This window comes from Quercus suber, unplaced genomic scaffold (genome assembly GCF_002906115.3).
Source record: "Quercus suber isolate HL8 unplaced genomic scaffold, Cork oak 2.0 scaffold_200, whole genome shotgun sequence".
NCBI lineage: Eukaryota > Viridiplantae > Streptophyta > Magnoliopsida > Fagales > Fagaceae > Quercus > Quercus suber.
Window position 1 is genome coordinate 837,092 of NW_027069658.1, and position 20,542 is coordinate 857,633.

At 39.5% G+C, this 20,542-nt stretch overlaps 1 protein-coding gene across 1 annotated transcript; it reads left to right on the forward strand.

Moving 5' to 3' along the window:
• Nucleotides 1-17,721: 17,721 nt before the first annotated feature.
• Nucleotides 17,722-19,529, forward strand: LOC112038048 (protein DOWNSTREAM OF FLC). The gene is made up of 2 exons (XM_024070857.2): nucleotides 17,722-17,995; nucleotides 19,016-19,529. Exons 1-2 carry the CDS (start codon nucleotides 17,842-17,844, stop codon nucleotides 19,339-19,341), a joined length of 480 nt encoding a protein of 159 aa, XP_023926625.1. The 5' UTR covers nucleotides 17,722-17,841; the 3' UTR covers nucleotides 19,342-19,529.
• The last annotated feature ends 1,013 nt before the right edge of the window (nucleotides 19,530-20,542 follow it).

A 20,542-nucleotide genomic window follows, 5' to 3' on the forward strand; every position in this document is an offset into this window, starting at 1 on the left:
TTGATTGGGCCTTTTGGATGTGTTGTATGTTGTAATCTTCATAAACAAACAAAAAAAAAAAAAATACAAACAAACAAAGTTGCGTTGACAAAATGGGTGTATGTGTTGTTTTTAGCAAAAATCGTCAATCTTATCTTGGTCAGTTTTTTTAAATTAAAAATTGTTAACAACTGGGGGAGACTACAATGCTAACCCATTCACCCACTCGTAACAAATTTTAAACTAGTTCTCTAAGCAAAGAAGATCAATCAATGTCAAATTAAAAATTGTTAACAAGTGGGGAAGAGAGATTTAAACCTATTTCTTTTGACCAAGATCAATTAACGTCAATGAGTTACAAAGCTCACGAGTCTTGACCATGTTAGTCAATTTTTAAAGCTCATTTATGTTACATTTCACACTTGGTCTAAGCAATATTTTAACTTCAGCTAGAAGATCTGTGCTCATAACCATCTTATTTATTTTTTAAGGATAAAATACTATTTTGATCTCTAAATTCTACTAAAAGTTTGTTTTTCATCCTTAAACTTTAACAAGTTCATTTTTTGTCTCTAAACTATTAAAAATATTCATCTTTCATCCCTAAACGATTAAAAATAATTTATTTATGTCCTTAAATTTTACTAAAATTTTGTTTTCATCTTTAAATTATTGAAAAAAATTCTTTTTTCATCTCTATTTTTGTCTCTAAACTATTGAAAAAACTCTTAATTAACAAAGTTTAGGGATTAAAAAAATTAAATTTAAGGATAAAAAACAAACTTTATTAAAATTTACGAATTAAAATAGTATTTTACCTTAATTTTTATTTATCCACGTAGCATTGTGGGCCTTGTGGCTGCTTTATCCTAATTGAATGGGGCAGGGGGCTAACGGGCCTCTTTTTGGGTGGGGCTGATCACCAAGTCTATATTCTAAAAACCAATGGTTGGGTTGGGTCCAACTCTTGATTGGGCTAAGCTCCATTAAGGTAAACTTAGCATCCATTGCACTAATTTGTTTTTAAAACCCTTGGGGAGGTAGTATTGTTGTTAAACTACACTCTTGCAATGCTGGTTATATATAAGCGGTTTTCATACATATATTTTTGGTGCATAAGAAATATATTTTGTGGTTAATAAGGAATGTTAATTTTCTAATAAAGAAGAAAAACTTTCTTTCAAATATATTGATGTGTAAATAGCACCTCAGGACTCAAATTAATAACAGTAAATAAGCGGAAATCAAATAACAAGCACATACAAAAAACATAAGAATTTATGTGGTTCGGCAAACTGCCTACCTCCACGGCGACGACGGAGAAATTTCATTATAAAATATGGAAATACAATAGTGCACAAGAACACTCTCAAGAAACCCAAATCCCAATACACTCTAACTCTCTCTCACCCCCAAGACAAGAAAACACTATTCTTCTTCTTATGTGGCTACTGCTAGGTTTTTAGGAATTACTCTACTCAATTAACTTTGCCACACCTAATCACATATATATAGATACATATATTAAGTCGGCTAATGAGATTTCTATTACAAATGGAATTCTATCAACTTATGTTGACTTAGGCTTGGCAATACAAGCCACACGGCCCACATCAACAAATCTCCACCTTGGCTTGAATTGATCGAGCTACACGAGCAAACTCTTCCATCACCTCCACCTTAGCCCTTAAGGGCTCACAAGCTGCAAACACCAATCAAGTCCAAGCAGTGCTTGAACTTGTCTGTTGGAACTGGCTTTGTCAACATACTAGAGGATTCCCAAATCTTATTCTTCTGTAGTAACCCCATCTCTTTTACATCCCTGTAAGACAATGGATCTCCACTACTAGTTATGAGAGCAAAGCTAACCATATCTTCAAAGCCATATCTCTGTAGTGTTTTGTGAACCCGCTTCTCTCTACCTTTAGCAATTGAATAAAGCTCTTCTTGTTGCTGTTGTGGATCAATCTCAACATCACCCTTATCACTGGGTGAACTATTCTCGTCAAACTCCACCTCAATAGTTAATTTCTCTTCTGAACTACCATCACATGTCTTTGCTTCATTCTGTTTCAACATAAAGGCTTCATCAAATATGACATCTCTGCTAATCACTGTTTTCTTTGAGATTAGATCCCAAAACCTGTAGCCTTTAACACCTTTTTTAAAACCAAGAAATACGCATTTTCTTAACTTCGAATCCAATTTAGAACACTCTCCACTCTGCACATGCACATAAGCTAGACAACCAAAGATTTTTAGACTCGAATAATCAACTGGTCTACCTGACCAAACCTCTTCTGGAATCTTGAAATCTATGGCTGATGATGAAAATCTATTACTAATGAAGCTCGTTGTGTTAACTATCTCTGCCCAAAACACCTTAGGCAACCCTGCATTGAATCTCATGCATCTGGCTCTTCTGCTAAGGTTCTATTCATTCTCTCTGCAACCCCATTCTGCTATAGAGTTCCTTTAACTGTGAAGTGAAGAGTAATGTCTTCTAATTCACAAAATCTAATGAACTCTTTATCTCTATACTCTAGTCCATTATCTGTTCTAAGGTATTTTATTTTCTTGTCAGTCTAATTCTTAACCTGTGCTTTCCACTTTTTAAATATGTCAAACACATCAGACTTATGCTTCATAAAATAAATTCATACCATTCTAGAGTAATCATCAATGAAACTGACAAAATACTGAGCACCACTATGAGAAGAAACTGATACTAGACCCCAAACATCTGAATGAATGTAGTTAAGAATACCCTTACTTGTATGAGAGCCTGTCTTAAAACTGACTCTATGCTGCTTCCCATACACACAATACTTGCAGAAGTCTAGCTTGCATGTCTTTACCCCTTTCAAAAAATTTCTCTTGTGCAACTTTAACATACCACGTTCACCAATTTGGCCAAGTCACATATGCCATAATTTTGTGTCGTCAGTGCTAGACTCCACCGGAGTGGTGACTATAACTCTTCCTACAACTGTGTTCCCAATCAATCTGTAAAGCGTGCTTACTTTCTGTCCCTTCATCACCATCAAAGCACCTTTGGTAATCTTCATAATTCCACCCTTTGATGAGTATGAATAGCCCAAATCATCCAATACTCCTAAAGAAATTAAATTCTTTCTAAGATCTGGAACATGTCTGACATTACTAAGAACTCTAACAACTCCATCAAACATCTTGATCTTCATGGTTCCAATCCCAATAACTGGACATGTAGCATCATTACCCATTTGGACCATACCACCGTTGTAAGGCTTATACTTGTCAGACCAATCTTTCTTTAGAGTCATATGATATGAGCATGCTGAATCTAAAACCCAAGATTCTAATAGAACATTGTAACCTAATGAAACTGAAAGCAAATCTGCACCAACTTCACTGTCATCTAATGTTTCTTCAACAACACTAGCTGATTCTAGGCGCTTCTTTCCATTCTTCTTCTCCTCTAAATGCTCTTTTAACTCTTGACACTGATTCTTGTAGTGCCCTTTCTTGTGACAATAATAGCACTCTACTTCTTTCTTTGTACATGATTTAGACTATGATTTGTTCCTATTGGAGTTCTATCCTCTTAATCTACTTCTACCCCTATTACTTGACTTAGACTTTACAATAAGTCCATCAACTTGAGAACTATCGTCATCTTGCTTCATCTTTATGTGTGACAAGAAAGCACTAGTCACCTCCTCAAGTACTATAGTCTCTTTCTTGTACATCAATGTAGTCACTAGATGATAAAAAAAAAAAAAAATAGGAAGCAATGCTAATAAGAGTAACGCTTTATCTTCGTCCTCATAATTCACCCCAAAACTTGATAGTTGGGTGTTTAACATGTTAAACATGTTAAGATGCTCCAACAGATATAAACTCTTCTTCATATGCAAACTATACATTTGCTTCTTCATGTACAACTTGTTCGTCGAATTCTTTCTCATTTAAAGACCTTCTAGTTTTTCCCAAACCTCATTTGCGGTCTTTGCTTCTAGGATGTTGTGAATGACCTCATCACCTAGGTTGAGACGAATAATGCTAGCTGCTTTCTCATCCATCTCTACCCATTCTACATCCTTCATTGTTTCCGATTTATTCTCATTCCCAAGTAAGGCCTTATGAACTCCTTGTTGAATTAGGAGATCCTTCTTCCGCCTTTGCCAAAGAGAAAATTTTCCCTTACCACAAAACTTCTCTACATCATACTTTGTGCTTGATATCTTTACTATATTCAAAGGATTGAATCCTAACCTGGCTCTAATATCACTCGTTGTGCAGATAGCACCCCAGGACTCAAATCAATAATAGTAAATAAGCAGAAATCAAATAACAAGCACACACAAAGAACACAAGAATTTATGTGGTTTGGCAAACTGCCTACCTTCACGGCAACGACAGAAAAATTTCACTATAAAATAAGGAGATACAATAGTGCACAAGAACACTCTCAAGAAACCCAAATCCCAATACACCCTAACTCTCTCTCATCCATAAGACAAGAAAACAATATTCTTCTTCTTATGCGGCTGCTGTTAGGTTTTTATGAATTACTCTACTTAATTAACTTTGCAGCACCTAATCACATACATATAGATAAATATGTTAAGTCGGCTAATGAGATTCCTATTACAAATGGAATTCTATCAACTTATGTTGACTTGGGCTTGGCAATACAAGCCAAATGAGATACACAAGATTGACACCACTAAGTTGACAGAGATACACGAGATTGACGGTTCTGACATAATCTTGACTTGACCACCTTGCATGTGTGTATAAGGAAATATCTTATACCCCACGCTCAGTGTTAGTCTCCTACAAGGAAAGGATTCCACAATATACACTTATAAGGATTCCTATAAGGAAAAGACTTCTAACCCAAAGAAGAGATGTCAACCTTCTACTACTATAAAAGTCCCAATACACCCACAAACCAAGGTACACATAATTCACCCCAGCTCTGGCACTCTAAAGTTGTGAGAAGTTCTAACTTGACTTTCGAAGGGTATTTGGCCAGCACTACACCGATGCTCTCTGTAAGGTCTTCTCTTTTTGTTATGCAGGTTTTGTTACAAGCGCGTGAGGACCATGTGACTTATTAGTGATTTTTTTGGCATCATCAATTGGCACCGTCTGTGGGAACCTGCAATTTGTAAGCCATACCATCGCCTCCCAAACAAAAAGTTGCATGGTGCTCACTCGCTCAATGGCAACCACCAACGACATTCAAAGAGACGAACCACCCATGACTGCCTTAAAGAGACAGGTTCAAACTTTCGCCGCTACCATGGAACGCCTTACCAAGTAAAACCATGACCTGGAAGAACAGTTGCGCCAAAAAAACGCAACATTGAACACCCCAAAAAGAAGACCAAAAAGGAACCAACACTGAAAAAAGTAACTAAAAGGGGTTGGAAGGCAGCAATGCCCTAAGCAAACAAGAGTGATAGGATATCAACCGACCCTTCGGCTTAGATACGACTCCTCCTCACATAGCCGCATAGATCCAGATGATGAAGGAACGAATGGACCTTATGATGAACGCCCTCAGAGGACAGGTGTCTAATGACCTCGACAACCTGGTCCACCGAACCGATTCATCGTTCACCACGCCCGTCAACTCCTTCCCCCTTCCATCGAAGTTTCGCATGCTGCAAATAGAAAGCTATGATGAAGCCAAAGACCCCTTAGATCACTTGGAATCCTTCAAGACCCTAATGCACCTTCAAGAAGTAGCTGATGAGATCATGTGTAGGGCCTTTCCTACCACGCTGAAGGGTCCCGCAAGAATTTGGTTTAGCAGGTTAACGCCTAACTCCATTAGTACTTTCAAGGAGCTAAGCGCCCAATTTGCTTTGTACTTCATCGAGGGACACAGGTACAAAAAGTCTACTGCATGCTTGATGAACATTAGGCAACGGGAAGATGAGACGCTGAGGTCTTATATAGTGCGCTTTAACAAAGAGACACTTTCAATCGATAAAGCCGATGACAAGATACTTGTAGTTGCTTTCACAAATGGGCTATAGAAGGGTAAGTTCCTATTTTCATTGTATAAGAACGACCCAAAGACTATATCAGATATGCTTTACAAGGCAACCAAATACATGAATGCCGGAGACGCACTTCTGGCTCAAGAGGAGAAACCCAAGAAGAGAGAAAGACAAGAAGATACGCGACATGACAGATGGCGGAAGATGGCAAGAACTGTAGAACGAAGGGATGACAGGTGCTCTAAGCCCCCTATGGAAAGATTCACCAGCTTCACTCCACTGACTGCCCCAATCGACCAAGTCCTAATGCAAATCAAGGATGAGTGTTGACACCCCATTTTGCAACCTGCATTTAACCTCACATGGAGGGTAAAAGGGTACTTTCACTTTGGAAATATGCATCTTGATTCTAGCCATTAGATCATTGGACTCATTTCACCAAAATGATATTGATGTTGTAACGATCAAATCGACAAGTCATAAGCCCTAATCGGACCACCAGATTGAAAGTTATCATCAAATCAAGTTTTAATGGCTAAGATGTACTATCACAAATTGAGTCCGACTATATGTGATTATGAACAATTGATTTTAATTGGTTATAGGTGTAATCAATTTGAGATCGATGATGTGTTATAATTTGATTGGTTAGGACTACATTTTATGGTAAGGTTGCATACACCTAATTAATTAGATAATTAAACATTAATTATTCAATGAGTAATTTGTGTAATTATCTTTTAATTAGAGTAAATTTCGAACCAATTAAGTCTGAAATGGGAGTGATTTGAGCCATTTAATGTTAATTGGGAGCTAATTTGGAACCTATTAATGTTAATTGTGCTGAAACCATTTTCTAACAAATGACCTCTGCTTACAATTTCATTAATATCTCTCAGAATATTTTGAATCTGTGAATGAGGTTAATTTTTTTAGAAAATAGACATCTGGGGCTTCAATTTGAGCATAAGAACGAGGCAATTCCGATTAGAATTGAGTCAGATATGATTTTTCAAAATTGGTTCTATAAGCTGTTACAGCAGCTACAGGAAAACCGAATTTTGGCTTACTCCTTACTCCCACCAATCTTTCCATTTAATACACCAGATTTTTTCCAAGGCTAAAATGAGGTCTAGATTCATAATTCTTTGTCAACTCTCATTAAATAGCCTTCCAATCATATTTCCTCCACCACTACTATATAAACTCTCCCCCTCTTTCATTTCAAGACACAAAAAATCCCCTCCCCTCTCCTCTCCTCTCTTCTCTTGAGTTCTAGTGAAATTGAGTAATCTTGTCATATCTTAGTCTTCCTGAGACTCAAGGTATTGAGTGAGACTCACTCTCCCTCTCCTAGTTCTTCTTTTTTCCTTCACCCTTAGGACCTCCACCAAGAATCTCCTCCTCCACCGTATGGATCTTGCATGAAGGTATAATACATTTCCCTAACTTGTTTATTGTGTTGCCATTATGAGAATTTAGGATTAAAGCACGATAGTGATTATTTAAATTCTCTTGAATATGTTTGAATGTTCTTAAATTTTCTTATGCGTTCTTTACATGTTCTTGGTTGTTCATCACATGTTCATGCATATCACTAGTTTTGATCTTAAATTTTCATCAAAAATATGAAAAACATGTTTGTTTCATAATTCTTTCAAATCCTTAAATCTAGGTTATCACCATCCACACACTTTTACTAGAATTTTATTTTTCAATCCAAATGCAATGTTTAATCAATTGAATTAGGGTTTATCACATGCACACACATTAAATTCAACATGTAAATTGATTGACATACTGGATAATATGATATGATTGTTGGCCACCATAGTCTAAAAGACCGGTTTCACCAGGCAAGGTAGGTGCCTAACACCTTCCCACCTTGTAATATAGCCTCCGAACTTAGATCAAGGGTTAGTAGATCAAATGCTTATCCTTGTAATTTTCAATTTCTAGATTATAACTAGGAAACAAAGTCATGTACTTTATCTTAGATTGTATCTAGGACCAAAGCCATGTAATTTCCTATGTTCAATGTAAATTCAATTTCAAATTAATAAAATGAGGAATTTTTCAATTATGGTTTTCTTATTTTTCCAATAATTAAATAAGTGACGACTCCATTCTAAAACTCTTAATCTAAAGGGGAAAATATAACTAGTCGAACCTCCATTTTGAGAGGCAATAACACGACTCCACCCATTCACGTGGGTTTGGCCCAACATTCTAAAAAAAGGGTCCGAGGGCGCGGTCTCTCACAATGAGGGAGCCTTAACCTTCCCCAGAAAGCTGAAGGGAGATCCCAACAAACGGTCTAGAGACAAATACTGCCATTTCCACCGTGATCATGGTCATGACACAACTGATTGCTACGACTTAAAATAGTGAATCGAAGCCCTAATCAGGCAAGGAAAGTTACAGAAGTTCGTTAGCAAGGAAATAGCAGATCCGCCTCCTTAAGAGCACACTCCCCAATAGGACAACGAGCATCCCAGACCACCCTTAGGAGACATAAGGATGATCGTAGGAGGCATAGTAACCACTGGCTTGTCCAAAAAGGCTCAAAAAGACTTATCTCAGAATGGTTCAAAACGTTCAACTAACGGGCGTCGTCCCAAAGATGCTGCGGGTCAACAACCCCATTATTGGTTTCTCGAAAGAAAATGCTCGATGTCTTCACCACCCGTATGATGATGCGCTCGTCGTTAGCATCCAGGTAGGAGTATAACACATAACGAGTCTTAGTTGACAATGGGAGCTTCGCAGACATTCTTTACTACCCAACGTTCCAACAGATGCGAATCAATAGAGAATGTCTAGTTCCAACCAACACTCCACTTGTTGGTTTGGAGGAACAAAAGTATACCCCCTCGGCGCAGTCACATTGTCTGTCACAATTGAAGATTATCCTCATCAAATCACTAGGGATATTACATTTCTGGTTGTCGATTGCTCCTCGGCCTACAACACCATCATAGGACGACCTACCCTTAACTCATGGAAGGCCGTAACTTTGACCTACCACCTGATGATCAAATTCCCCACTGAGTATGGAGTAGGGGAATTGCGAGGGGGCCAAATAGCTATGTGCAAATGCTATATTGCGATGTTGGAGATGGATGACCGTCTACAGACGATAAGCATAGAAGAACAATGGACGGGAACGAAACCCATAGAGAGGCTCAAGGAGATACCCCTCGACAACTCCAAATTAAATAAAACCACGAGGATGAGCACTCTCGCCAGCCCGACGATTCGCCAAACACTCGTAGCTTTCCTCAAAGAAAACCAGGACGTGTTTGCCTAGAGTCATGAGGACATGCCAAGAATCGATCCTTTAGTCATGGTACACAGGCTGAATGTGTCACCCTCTTTTCCACCTGTCCATCAGAAGAAATAGGTGTTCGCCCAAGAACGAGACCAAGCAATAGTAGAAGAAGTTGACAAGCTACAAGAGGCAGTCTTCATTAGGGAAGTGTACTACCTCGATTGGCTAGCAAACGTGGTAATGGTTAAGAAAGCCAACAAGAAATGGAGGACGTGCGTAGACTTTACGGACCTGAACAAAGCATGCCCCAAGGATAGCTACCCTCTCCTTAGAGTCAACGTACTAGTAGACTCTACAGCTCAACACCAATTGCTGAGCTTCATGGACGCCTTTTCAAGTTATAATCAAATCCAGATGGATGAAGTGGACCAGAAGAAGACCTCATTCGTTACCAACCAAGGTCTATTCTAATACAAAGTGATGCCGTTTGGCCTTAAGAACGCAGGCGTGACATACCAAAGGCTCATGAACAAGATGTTTGTGAACCAAATCGGAAGGAATATTCAAGTCTACGTTGATGACATGTTGGTGAAAAGCCGAAGAGAGGAGGACCATTTGAAGGATCTCGAGGAAACTTTCAACACCCTTCGTTCTTACAACATGAAGCTCAATCCAAGTAAGTGCGCATTTGGAGTGACAGCGGAAAAATTCCTTGGTTTTATGATGTCTCAAAGAGGTATCGAGGCCAACTCGGACAAGATCAGAGCCATAGTAGAGATAGCGCCCGCCCCCCCCCCCCCAAAAGAATGTGAAAGAAGTGTAGAGTTTAAACGAGAAAGTAGCCGCCTTCAACAAATTCATATCCAGGGTGACGGATAAATGTTTACCCTCCTTTCGCACACTGAAGAAGTCTTTCGAGTGGACTACCGAGTGTCAACAAGCATTCGAGGATCTGAAGGCTTACCTCTCTTTTCTACTGCTGCTAAGTCCTTCACAACCGGGGGAAGAGCTCTTCCTTTATTTACCCGTCTCCCCGGTAGTCGTCAGTGTGGCCTTGGTCAAAAAAGAAGACAAGGTTCAAAAGCCTGTATACTATGCCAGCCAGGCATTTCGTGGTGCAAAGGAAAGGTATCCGCCCATGGAAAAGCTCTCTTTCGCTTTAGTTACAACAGCTCGCAAACTCAAACCGTACTTTCAAGCCCACATGGTGATCGTCCTAACCGACAAACCTTTACAACAAGCAATGAGCAACCCCAAAGTTGCTAGTCAATTATCACTATAGGCAATAAAGCTAAGTGAGTTTGACATTAAGTACTATTCGAGTACCGCTATGAAGGGATAGGTCGTCACTAACTTCATAGCAGAATTCACCAACGGAAAAGATAAGGGGGCAGATGAATGCCCTTAATGGAATATATATACAGACGGGTCGTCCAATAGGCAAGCCGGCAGAGTAGGTGTTGTGCTCCTTTCTCCTGAAGGAGACAAGATTGAATGTATGGTTTGCCTTGACTTCCCTACCATCAACAATAAAGCAAAGTACGAAGCTTTAGTGGTAAGACTTGACCTCACCAAAGTAGTAAGAGCCGTAAGCGTGGTTCTTTACTGCGACTCTCAGGTCGTCACCAACTAGGTGAATGGGGATTATGAGTGCAAAGGCAAAAGAATGAAAAGATACCTTGACCAAGTAAGAAAGAGAGTAGACGAGCTGAAGGCCAAAATCATCCAAATCCCCGTAAGAGAGAACGAGCAAGCCAACCGCCTTGCTAAAGCTGCTTCAGCAAAACATATGACCACCATTGAAAATGTGCTCTCTTTTGTTTAGCTTTCTCCACTAATAGATTCTGTCAATATGCAAGAGTTAGACTTTGAAAGCAACTGGACCACAACATTAGTCTCTTACTTAAAAAATGGCATCTTACCAGATGAAAGGGAGGCCGCAAGAAAGCTGAAGGTCCAAGCAACGTGATTTTTCTTGATAAAGGACATCTTTTACAAGAGAGACTTCTCCTGCCTATACCTAAGGTGTTTGAGTCCTGAAGAAGCAAACTATGTCATGAGAGAAGTACACGAAAGGGTCTGCAAAAACCATTTAGGATCGCGGCTATTGGTACACAAACTCGTTCAAGCGGGGTACTACTAGCCCACCATGTAGAAGGATGCTAAGACTTATGTCAAAACCTGCGATAAGTGTCAAAGGTTCAGTAATATCATCTGACTGCCGTCCAAAAAATTGACCCTAATGACAACCCCATGGCCATTCACTCAGTGAGGATTAGACATTATGTGACCATTTCCAATAGCGGCACGACAGCTAAAGTTCCTGATAGTGGATATAGACTACTTCACAAAATGGGTGGAAGCTAAAGCCTTAGCCACCATTACGGAGAAGAATGTGTGAAGCTTCATTTGGAGGTCCATCGTATGCAGTTTTAGGATCCTTAAAGTCTTAGTTTTAGACAACGAGAAACAATTTGACAACAACTCTTTCTGGGACTTTTGCTCTCAGTTAGGGATCAGAAATCATTACTCCTCCCCCGCCCACCCTCAAACTAATGGACAAGTTGAAGTCACGAACCGATCCTTGCTCAAAATTATCAAAACTCGGCTCGAGGGGGCAAAGGGTATATGGCCTGAAGAGTTGCCAAGCATACTATGGGCGTACAGGACAACAGCAAGAACTCCTACATGAGAGACACCATTTCGGCTAACATATGGGAGCGAAGCAGTCATTCCAGCCAAGGTTAAACTCATAAGCTACAGGTGGACAATCATGACAAACACAAGAATGACGAGGCTATGCATCTACAGCTCCATATAGTTGACAAAGTCAGGGCAACGGCAGAACAAAGACTCGCACGGTACCAAGACTGCATGGCCAAGTACTACAATTCCCGGGTCTGACATAGAGATTTTCAGATTGGAGATCTTGTTCTACAAAAGGTCATGGGCACCGCTAGAAACCCTACCCAGGGGAAGCTTGGCCCCAACTAGGAAGGACCCTACCGAATCATGTCATGGCAAAGGAAAGGCACCTACCACCTGGAGATGCTGGACGAACGAAAATTACACCATCCATGGAATGCCGAGCACCTACGGAAGTACTACCAGTAGAAAGGATGGCAGGAAAAGAAGCACCCCTTTGTTTCCAGTTTACCTTAGTTAATTTTAGCTATACTCCTCAGTTTTTCTATTTACTTTAGTTTCGCTACATTAACTCTTTTAGAGCCCAAAGGGCAGGTCTTCTTCTTTTTTTAAAAAACTACTTTTTCTACAAATGCATGGTTTATCATAATAAGAGGAGTTTATTCAGACATGGCTAAAGTGTTTGTCTACATAAAATTGTCCATAAAATGGACGACGTTATCCTAGAAGGATGAAATATTATTAAGTCCACAAAGTGGACGAGCTTATTATTATTGTCCATAAAGTAGACGAATTTATTAACGTCCATAAAGTGGACGACTTCATCCTAGAAGGATGAAATATTATAAAGTCCACAAAGTGGACGAGCTTATTATTATTGTCCACAAAGAGGACAAATTTATTAAAATCCATAAAGTGGACGACTCCATCCAGAAAGATGAAATATTATCAAGTCCACCAAGTGGACGAGTTTACTATGTCCGACAAGCGGAGGAGTTCAATAATGAGCCCACAAAAGGGACAAACTTAAGTCTACAAGGTGGACAGGTACATGGGTCCACAAAGTGGACGAAGTCCATTGATTAATAAAGTAAACAAGGTCATTAAAGCTAACAGCTTCATAAAATTACCATTACTAAACAAGGTGGACGAATTTAATAATAAGTCCACAAAAGTGGACAAGTCTGTTAGCCAATCCATAAATTGGACAAGTCCCATAAAGTGGATGGACCTAACTAAGCTAACGGGCTCAGTAAAAAGCCAAGAAACGAAATCAAGTCTACAAAGTAGATGTCCTTAGATGAACGAGCCTATCGTGTAAGACAAATGGGATCATCTCTAACATATGAAAACATATTATACAAGCACGAGAAAATGGGCATATAGATAAAGAGCAACGCATATATGTTAAAAGTGACGAATATACCATAAACAAGGTAGAGTTTTTACAAACGAAGCCATAAAATAGAAAGGGCATTATCCAGAAATTAGATTACAATTATAATAAAAAGAAAAGAAAAATCCTAAGTTCATAAGGCCGGAAGGTCTTGTGGGGTCCCGTCACCCTTGGTCTAATCTAGAGCATCTTGAGTCAAAAGGTCGTCGGCAACAAGAGGTTTGGCCTATGGAGTTAGAGGAATGACGAGAGGATTCATGGCAGACTGAGCAAGGATGAAGTCATCATCTTGAGTACACTGCTTCTACTCGGTGGCGTCATCAGCATCTTCAGGAGTAGCATTACCTGCAGGTGTTGTAGGCAAAGGGTCATCCATTAAGAACTTCACCAAATCTAGGTGAAGATAATTGGATTTAACCTATTTAAGGAAATCCTCAAACCCCACACCATAATATTCGGCGCAGGAATCAATGAATGCCTGCAACTCCTTAAACTCTTTTACAACGTCAACCTTAATCGTCTCCACTTGGCCCAGCAGAGCCGACAACTCCTTCTTTGTTGTCTCCTTGGCCTCCTGATCTTTTTTCCTCTGACGACCCTCCTCCTCCAATTTCTCTTTCAACTCCTTCACCTCCTTATTAAGGGTGCGGAGAGCTTCCTTTTACTAAGCTTACTCGTCCGTCAAGTTCTTGATATGCTTTCTTGACAAGCAATCACTCCCTCATTGGCAGCGCCCTTAACTTGTAAAGCTTTCATGTGAACCAGTGCCTGCAAAGACAAAGCAGCCATCAGCTGGCTAGCATGAAAATGAATAAGTAAAAGAAGGAATGAAAAATACTTACCCGAGCAAGGTCAAAAAGGCCTGAGTTCCTCAGCTCCCCCATCGTCGGGCCAACACAAGGATCTGGATCTTTATCTTTGATAATGGACTCAAGCATCTCAACAGCATAATCCTTGTGGGTAAGGAGACGACACTCAAGACTCCCCCACCTTAGTTTTCTTCTCTTTCTCCTTTTTATGAGCAGCAGCTGCCCTCACCCTTTACCTAGCTGCCTCCATTTCTGTAGGAGACAACCGTCATGTGTTAAAGAGGCAGACGGTAAGAATAGAACTGACGGGGATGGTAGAAAGTCTACTTACGATGACGAGAGTATTCGTCCAATCTACGAGCTTCAACCATCGGCTCCAGGCCCCTATAGTACAAATGAAAAATGTCAAGGGTGATTAAGTCCCTACACTTTCGTTGCTCAAATGGGATGTCTAGAACTCGACGAATGAACTCCTTCTGCTCATCAGTTATGTGGGGATGAGCGCTGGTTGAAAAGAGAAACAAAATGACGACATTAAAGCACTTCAAGAATGAATGAAATAATATAAGCAAATGCTGACAAGGTGAAAAGCTATCAAGGCTAAAACCTGAGTCTTTAACTATTCCCCAGATATTGTCAAAACCACGAGGCATTGTAACCCATTCTTCTGGACAACATACCCAATCCATCCCCTGAATAAAAAAGTATCTACTTTTCCAGCTCCTATTAAAGTCTGGCATATCGGACACAAGTCTCAAGTCCTCCTACCGGGCAGCGAAATGGTATATCCCTTGAGAAGAGACGATGTGCTGGGGTCTGTAGCAGTAGAAGAACTCGTCCAGCGAAAGCTGACGATTCCCACCACTCAAACGACCCCAAAGGGATCTCAGCACTTATGAAGATCCTCCAAGCATTCGGAGCGATCTGACTGATGGATAGTCCCATGAAATCAACCAGTTGACGGTGCAAGGCCGTCAATGGTAATCTTAGTCCTGCAGCAAACATAGCATCGTAAATGCCGACGTCTGCGGTCCTCCCCGAGTAGCATCTTTCGTTTTTTCTAGGGAGACGGATTGGGATGTGGTCTAGGATCTGGTAACGGGTATGTAACTCCTTAAGACCCTATCACTCATCTTTGGTAAAAATTTATTTACGGTCCAATCCTTGGGAAGGATGAAGGGGCAATTGCCTCCAAGACTTCCTGAGGTTCCTTCATAAGATTCCTCGTCACCTTCATATTTGTCTCCATCACTAACCTCTTCTCCCTCCTCAACTTCGTCTTCTTCATTCACTAGTTCTTCCTCACTTACTATTTCTTCCTCACCTTCCTCTCCATAACCTCCAACTTCCTCGTCAGGAGATTGGGTTGACATTTCCCTTTTTGACGACCAGGAAGAGCTTTCAGGCTCATGACCTGAACCAAATACCTCGTCGTAGCCTGCTCCTTCGCCGACTAACGACTGCTTACTCGACGCTTCTTTAGACATCTGACTACCTACAAGCGACAGATTCATTCTAAGAACCTAAGATTGACGGCCTCACTACTAAATCAATTAATCAAAATGAAAAAGAAGAAAAAAAAAAAAAAAACTTACAAGTAAAAGTCTCCTTAGGAAAAAGAGACGGCGTTGTAGGTATGATGAGAATGACGGATCAGCAAGCAGACAGGGATGAGAATCACAAGGCAACGAGCTCTCTCTAAAAGATTAACAAGGTTGAAATGAGAGAAATGAGGGTAAGAAACGAAGTATATATAAGGAAAAATATGCACAAAAGACAAAGCGACGCCTTCATTCAGAAGTAGAGCCATGGAATGCGCCACGTATCCGAGCATTTAATAAAAACTGCTCAAGGAACTGCCCATAAAAATGATTTTCCCTCTCTCTTGACCAAAAAGGGAAAATTATCAATAAAAGTTCAACTCCATAACCCGTCAGTTTAAACTGACGAGGATATGAAGTAAGGGGCAGCTGATAAAGGTAAAATATGGGAAGGCATAGAGCGACATTCCAAACAAACCCGTCGACTTTACTTGTGTCCATCAACAAGTAAAAACAATAGGGAGTCTATGGCTTTAAGCTAACGAGGTCAATGTAGGGAGGATGGAAAGTTGACGCCACTGAGCTGACAAAGATACACAAGACTGACGGTTCTGACGTAATCTTGACTTGGCCACCACGCATGTGTGTATAAGGAAATATCTTGTACCTCACGCTTAATGTTAGTCTCCTACAAGAAAAGGATTCCTCAATATACACTTATAAGGATTCCTATAAGAAAAAGACGTCTAACTCAAGAAAGAGATGTCAACCCTGTTCTACTATAAAAGTCTCAGTACCCTCACAAACCAAGGTATGCATACTTCACTCCAATTCTGGCACTCTAAAGTTGTGAGAAGTTCTAACTTGACCTTCGAAGGGTATTTGGCCGGCACCACACCAGTGCTCTCTGTAAGGTCTTCTCTTTTTGTTGTGCAGGTTTTGTTACGAGCGCGTGAGGACCGTGTGACTTACTGGTAGTTTTTTTGGCATCATCATAAATATAATGCTTATATTAAACCCCATGAATGAATTCGAAAACAGCTATTACCTTTTTCATAATTCTTATTTTGCTCCATTCAATTAATCAAAAGAGCCAACAACCGTGATCACAACCATCTTATTTATTTTTCCATATAGCATTGTAGGCCTTGTGACTGCTTATCTTATTTGAATGGGACAGGGAGCTAACGGGCCTCTCTTTGGTTCGGGCTGGTCTCTAAAACCAATGCTTGGGTTTGGGTCCAACTCTTGATTGGGCTAAGCTGTCTTAAATAAACTCAGTAGTCATTGCACTTTCAAAAGTATAATTGTAATTTTTTTCCCCGCATTTGTGCTGCTAAGCATGGTATTTTGGTTGTTGCTACTCGCTAGGCGCTAGCAAGATGATCTAAACTTGTTTTTAAAACCAGCGGGGAGGTAGCATTGTTTTTAAATTTAGATATAGATAAGGAACTTATTACAATGATAAAATCTAGTAAGGGAGGAAATGTATAATGACAGGATCAACTACTGCTAATTAACAAAGGAAGTACAATCCTTTTACCAAAAAAGAAAAATCTATATTTTATCCAATTACTGATTAATATTTTTACATCAATAAAAACCTCATTTACTAAATAGACACGTTACTACCTTAAACAGAAATTTTTTTTTTTGAGAAGGTTAAACAGAAATTTGAACATACCAATACTTACCAATTTAATGTTGCCGCGGAGCGCAGCCAATTTTTTGACGCGGCTAAAATCTAAATCATCAATTTAGGCAGGAATTGATACAGCTGCTGATGATCAGATCACATTACTTTTCGTTGCGTAACAGACAATCGGTGTCTCCCATGTGACCGCCGACACCGCCAGCTGCATACTATCATGACCCGTGTTTTCTCCTCTACACACCACCTTTCAATTACAACCGCCACGTGTCCTCACCCAAATCTACCAAACCCATATGAAATGACGTGGCACCATGCGATGAAGACGTACATTTTTCTTATCCTGCATGCGTACACAGAGAAACACCGCTCACGCGCTTTGATTGCCACCCAAAAAAAAATTATCGGCGCTTTCCTTTACTTCACACTAGAGGCCTGTCCTCCTCTTTATCACCCATTTCTTCTCTCACACACTTCTCACTACTCGCAAACACACTTTTCCATTTCACAAATTTATTTCTCTCTCTCTGAAATCTGAAAAAACCAAAAATGGCCAAAATGTTTATGCTCTTTGTTCTGTGTGTGCTTCCAGCTTTGGCTATCGGCAGCCGACCGATGAGCAACCCATTCAACGTGCAAGGGCGCGTGTACTGTGACACCTGCCGTGCCGGTTTCGAAACCTCGGCCACCACCTACATTCCCGGTACTTAAGTTGTTTTCTCATCTTGTGTTTTAGTTTTATATGTGTTGCGTTAGTTATGGTTTATATTTATGTAACTGGTGTTGTTGATTTCAATTTTCAAGTGGGATAGAAAGGGATCTAGTAGTAACCGTTTCTAGATCTGTGACTTTTATTTAGCGGATCTATGAAACTAACTAGCATTATGTGACTCTGTCTCTGTGATGTTTTGTTTTGTCTTGTTTGGATCTGATTCTGAATGATGTTGAATTAAGGTATTGTTTGGATTAGGGGTAGAGAATTGGACACCATATATTGTTTAAATTAGGCATAGACTGAAAATCCTGTCTAATATTTTTAATTTTTTAATTTTTTTTATTTAAAAAAAAATACTAGTTCAGTTGTCTAAAAACTAAAATTTGGTTAATATAATTACTTAATCAAAACCAATGAAAGTGATAAAAATAATAAATAAATTGTAATGCTGCGTCAAAGTAAACTTTGGTCCTCAAGAAATGATTGATCTTTGTCAACTAATTCATATGGGGGTGGCGGACCGACTCCGTAACATCTAGATTTTGTTCCCTTTTTTTTAATTTTTAAATGAAGTTATTATATTTTCCTGAACAATGGATCATCCTTAATTGAAGAATAGAAATTCTCGTTTCCTTTAAAAGCTAGGAAGCACAGGTACGAGCAATTTTTGAAAAATTATAACATGAAACAGCGGATACAATACTACTACGACACCCTAAAATGAATGAAGAATGAAGGGTCTGTGCTTCCTAGTCTAAAAGTATAATAATAATAGGAATTTCACACAACACCTGTGGATTTGTTTGTTTAAAAGTTATAAACTATGGTTGATTATAAGAGATACAGCAAATTGGATATTTATCATGATCTATTTGAGCCATATGTGTTTATCTTGAATTGGAGTTTGTTCAGTTCACCTTGAATTGATAGTGACTCAAAATATTAGCTTTGGGTTTTCTTTTATTTATGTAGTAGTATAACGCATTTAATTGTTGATCTGATCCATAGGTGCCAAGGTCAGAGTGGAATGCAAAAACAAGAGCACAATGGAACTCGTATACAGCAAGGAGGCAACAACCGACTCGACTGGAACCTACAATATCGAGGTTGATGAGGACCACCAGGACCAGCTTTGTGATGCTATGCTTGTTAGCAGCCCCCAGAGTGACTGTGCAACAGTTTCCCCAGGGCGTGACCGTGCCCGTGTCATTCTCACCGGTCTCAACGGGATTGCATCACAAAAACGTTTTGCTAATGCAATGGGCTTCATGAAGGAGAAGGCATTGTCTGGCTGTGCTCAGGTTCTCAAGCAATACCAGGAGTACGACGAGTAGATATGATTTTGTGATTTGAGTTCCCCTTTTATATGTCCAGTTATTAAGCTATGTATGCTTGGTTTATTCTAGTATCTATTTACTCATGTCTTTATGGATTGTTACCTCCACATTTAGAGGAAGATGATTTCTTTGTGAATTGGACTTTACTAATTAAATTAAACTTGGGTCTTTTTCATCTCTAGAAACTGTAGTGATTCGTTGTTGGTTTCAATAAACTAATATTCCTTATTACGGTTCTGATTACATGCTACTACATTGCATAGACAAGTAATTCAACCACATTTCACTAGCAATGTTACTTCCTCACACATTATAGTAGGCTTCATTGATTAAGTACATCCACCATTTATGTGAGAAGAATGCTCTTTTCCTTGCAAAAACACCTTTTCGGGAGGGAACCTCGACGAACTATATTTAAGAACCTTGCTCCCTGGCGGTGGGGGATCCGTAAGTGATATTTGTGAGGGTGACAAACGTATCAGCCTGATAAGATCAAGCCACTACTGGGCGTTTTTTGGGTTTGCTATGAATTAAGTTGGTCGTAACGTGTTCATCAACTTCTTTTCTTGTCTGGTAATATGTTCTCTAGTATCAGCCTCAAACTACCAAATTAGGACGAAAAAATTTAGAACTATATCGGGTTGCAAACAAGTCACCAAACCTTATTATCTCATTTATAATTTTATCTAATATTGTACAAGCTGTCATTTTAAATATTTGTAATATTTAATTTTACTAAAGAAATTAATCAATTTGAAATTAAGAGGAGGATTCTCTACGAAATCGAAGAGTGAAACTCCTGCATGTATTAGGTTCATGATTCAATGGAAGCAGCAGACAAACCAAGTTGATGATGCTCTGGGAGAGAACTTTCCGAATTCACGTAGCTAAATAGTAGCTCACTGCGAGCTGATTGCTCAACTCTACTATCCGGATTTCATATTTCCCTAAATGATATACCCAGTGAATTGCAATGTGATGCAGCTTTTTCTGCTCCATCTCCCCCACAAGATGATTGCCACTAAGGAGAGTATAAAAATAGCCATGGACAGTGAAGGTGCACCCATTCCAACGAGTGTTATTCAAGTCTATGGGTCTGATGCTTTTAGGGTTCTCAAGCTTGTGAGAGTCTTGCTCCATAAAGTGGGCCTATAAGGCAATTATTGAAGGAGGCGGTGTTAAGGTTAAATGAATCTTC

Coding starts and splice junctions, on each gene's coding strand:
- LOC112038048 (XM_024070857.2), top strand. CDS start 17,842: ATGGCCAAAATGTTTATGCTCTTTGTTCTGTGTGTGCTTCCAGCTTTG. Junction 17,996..19,015: donor GGCCACCACCTACATTCCCG/GTACTTAAGTTG, acceptor TCTGATCCATAG/GTGCCAAGGTCAGAGTGGAA.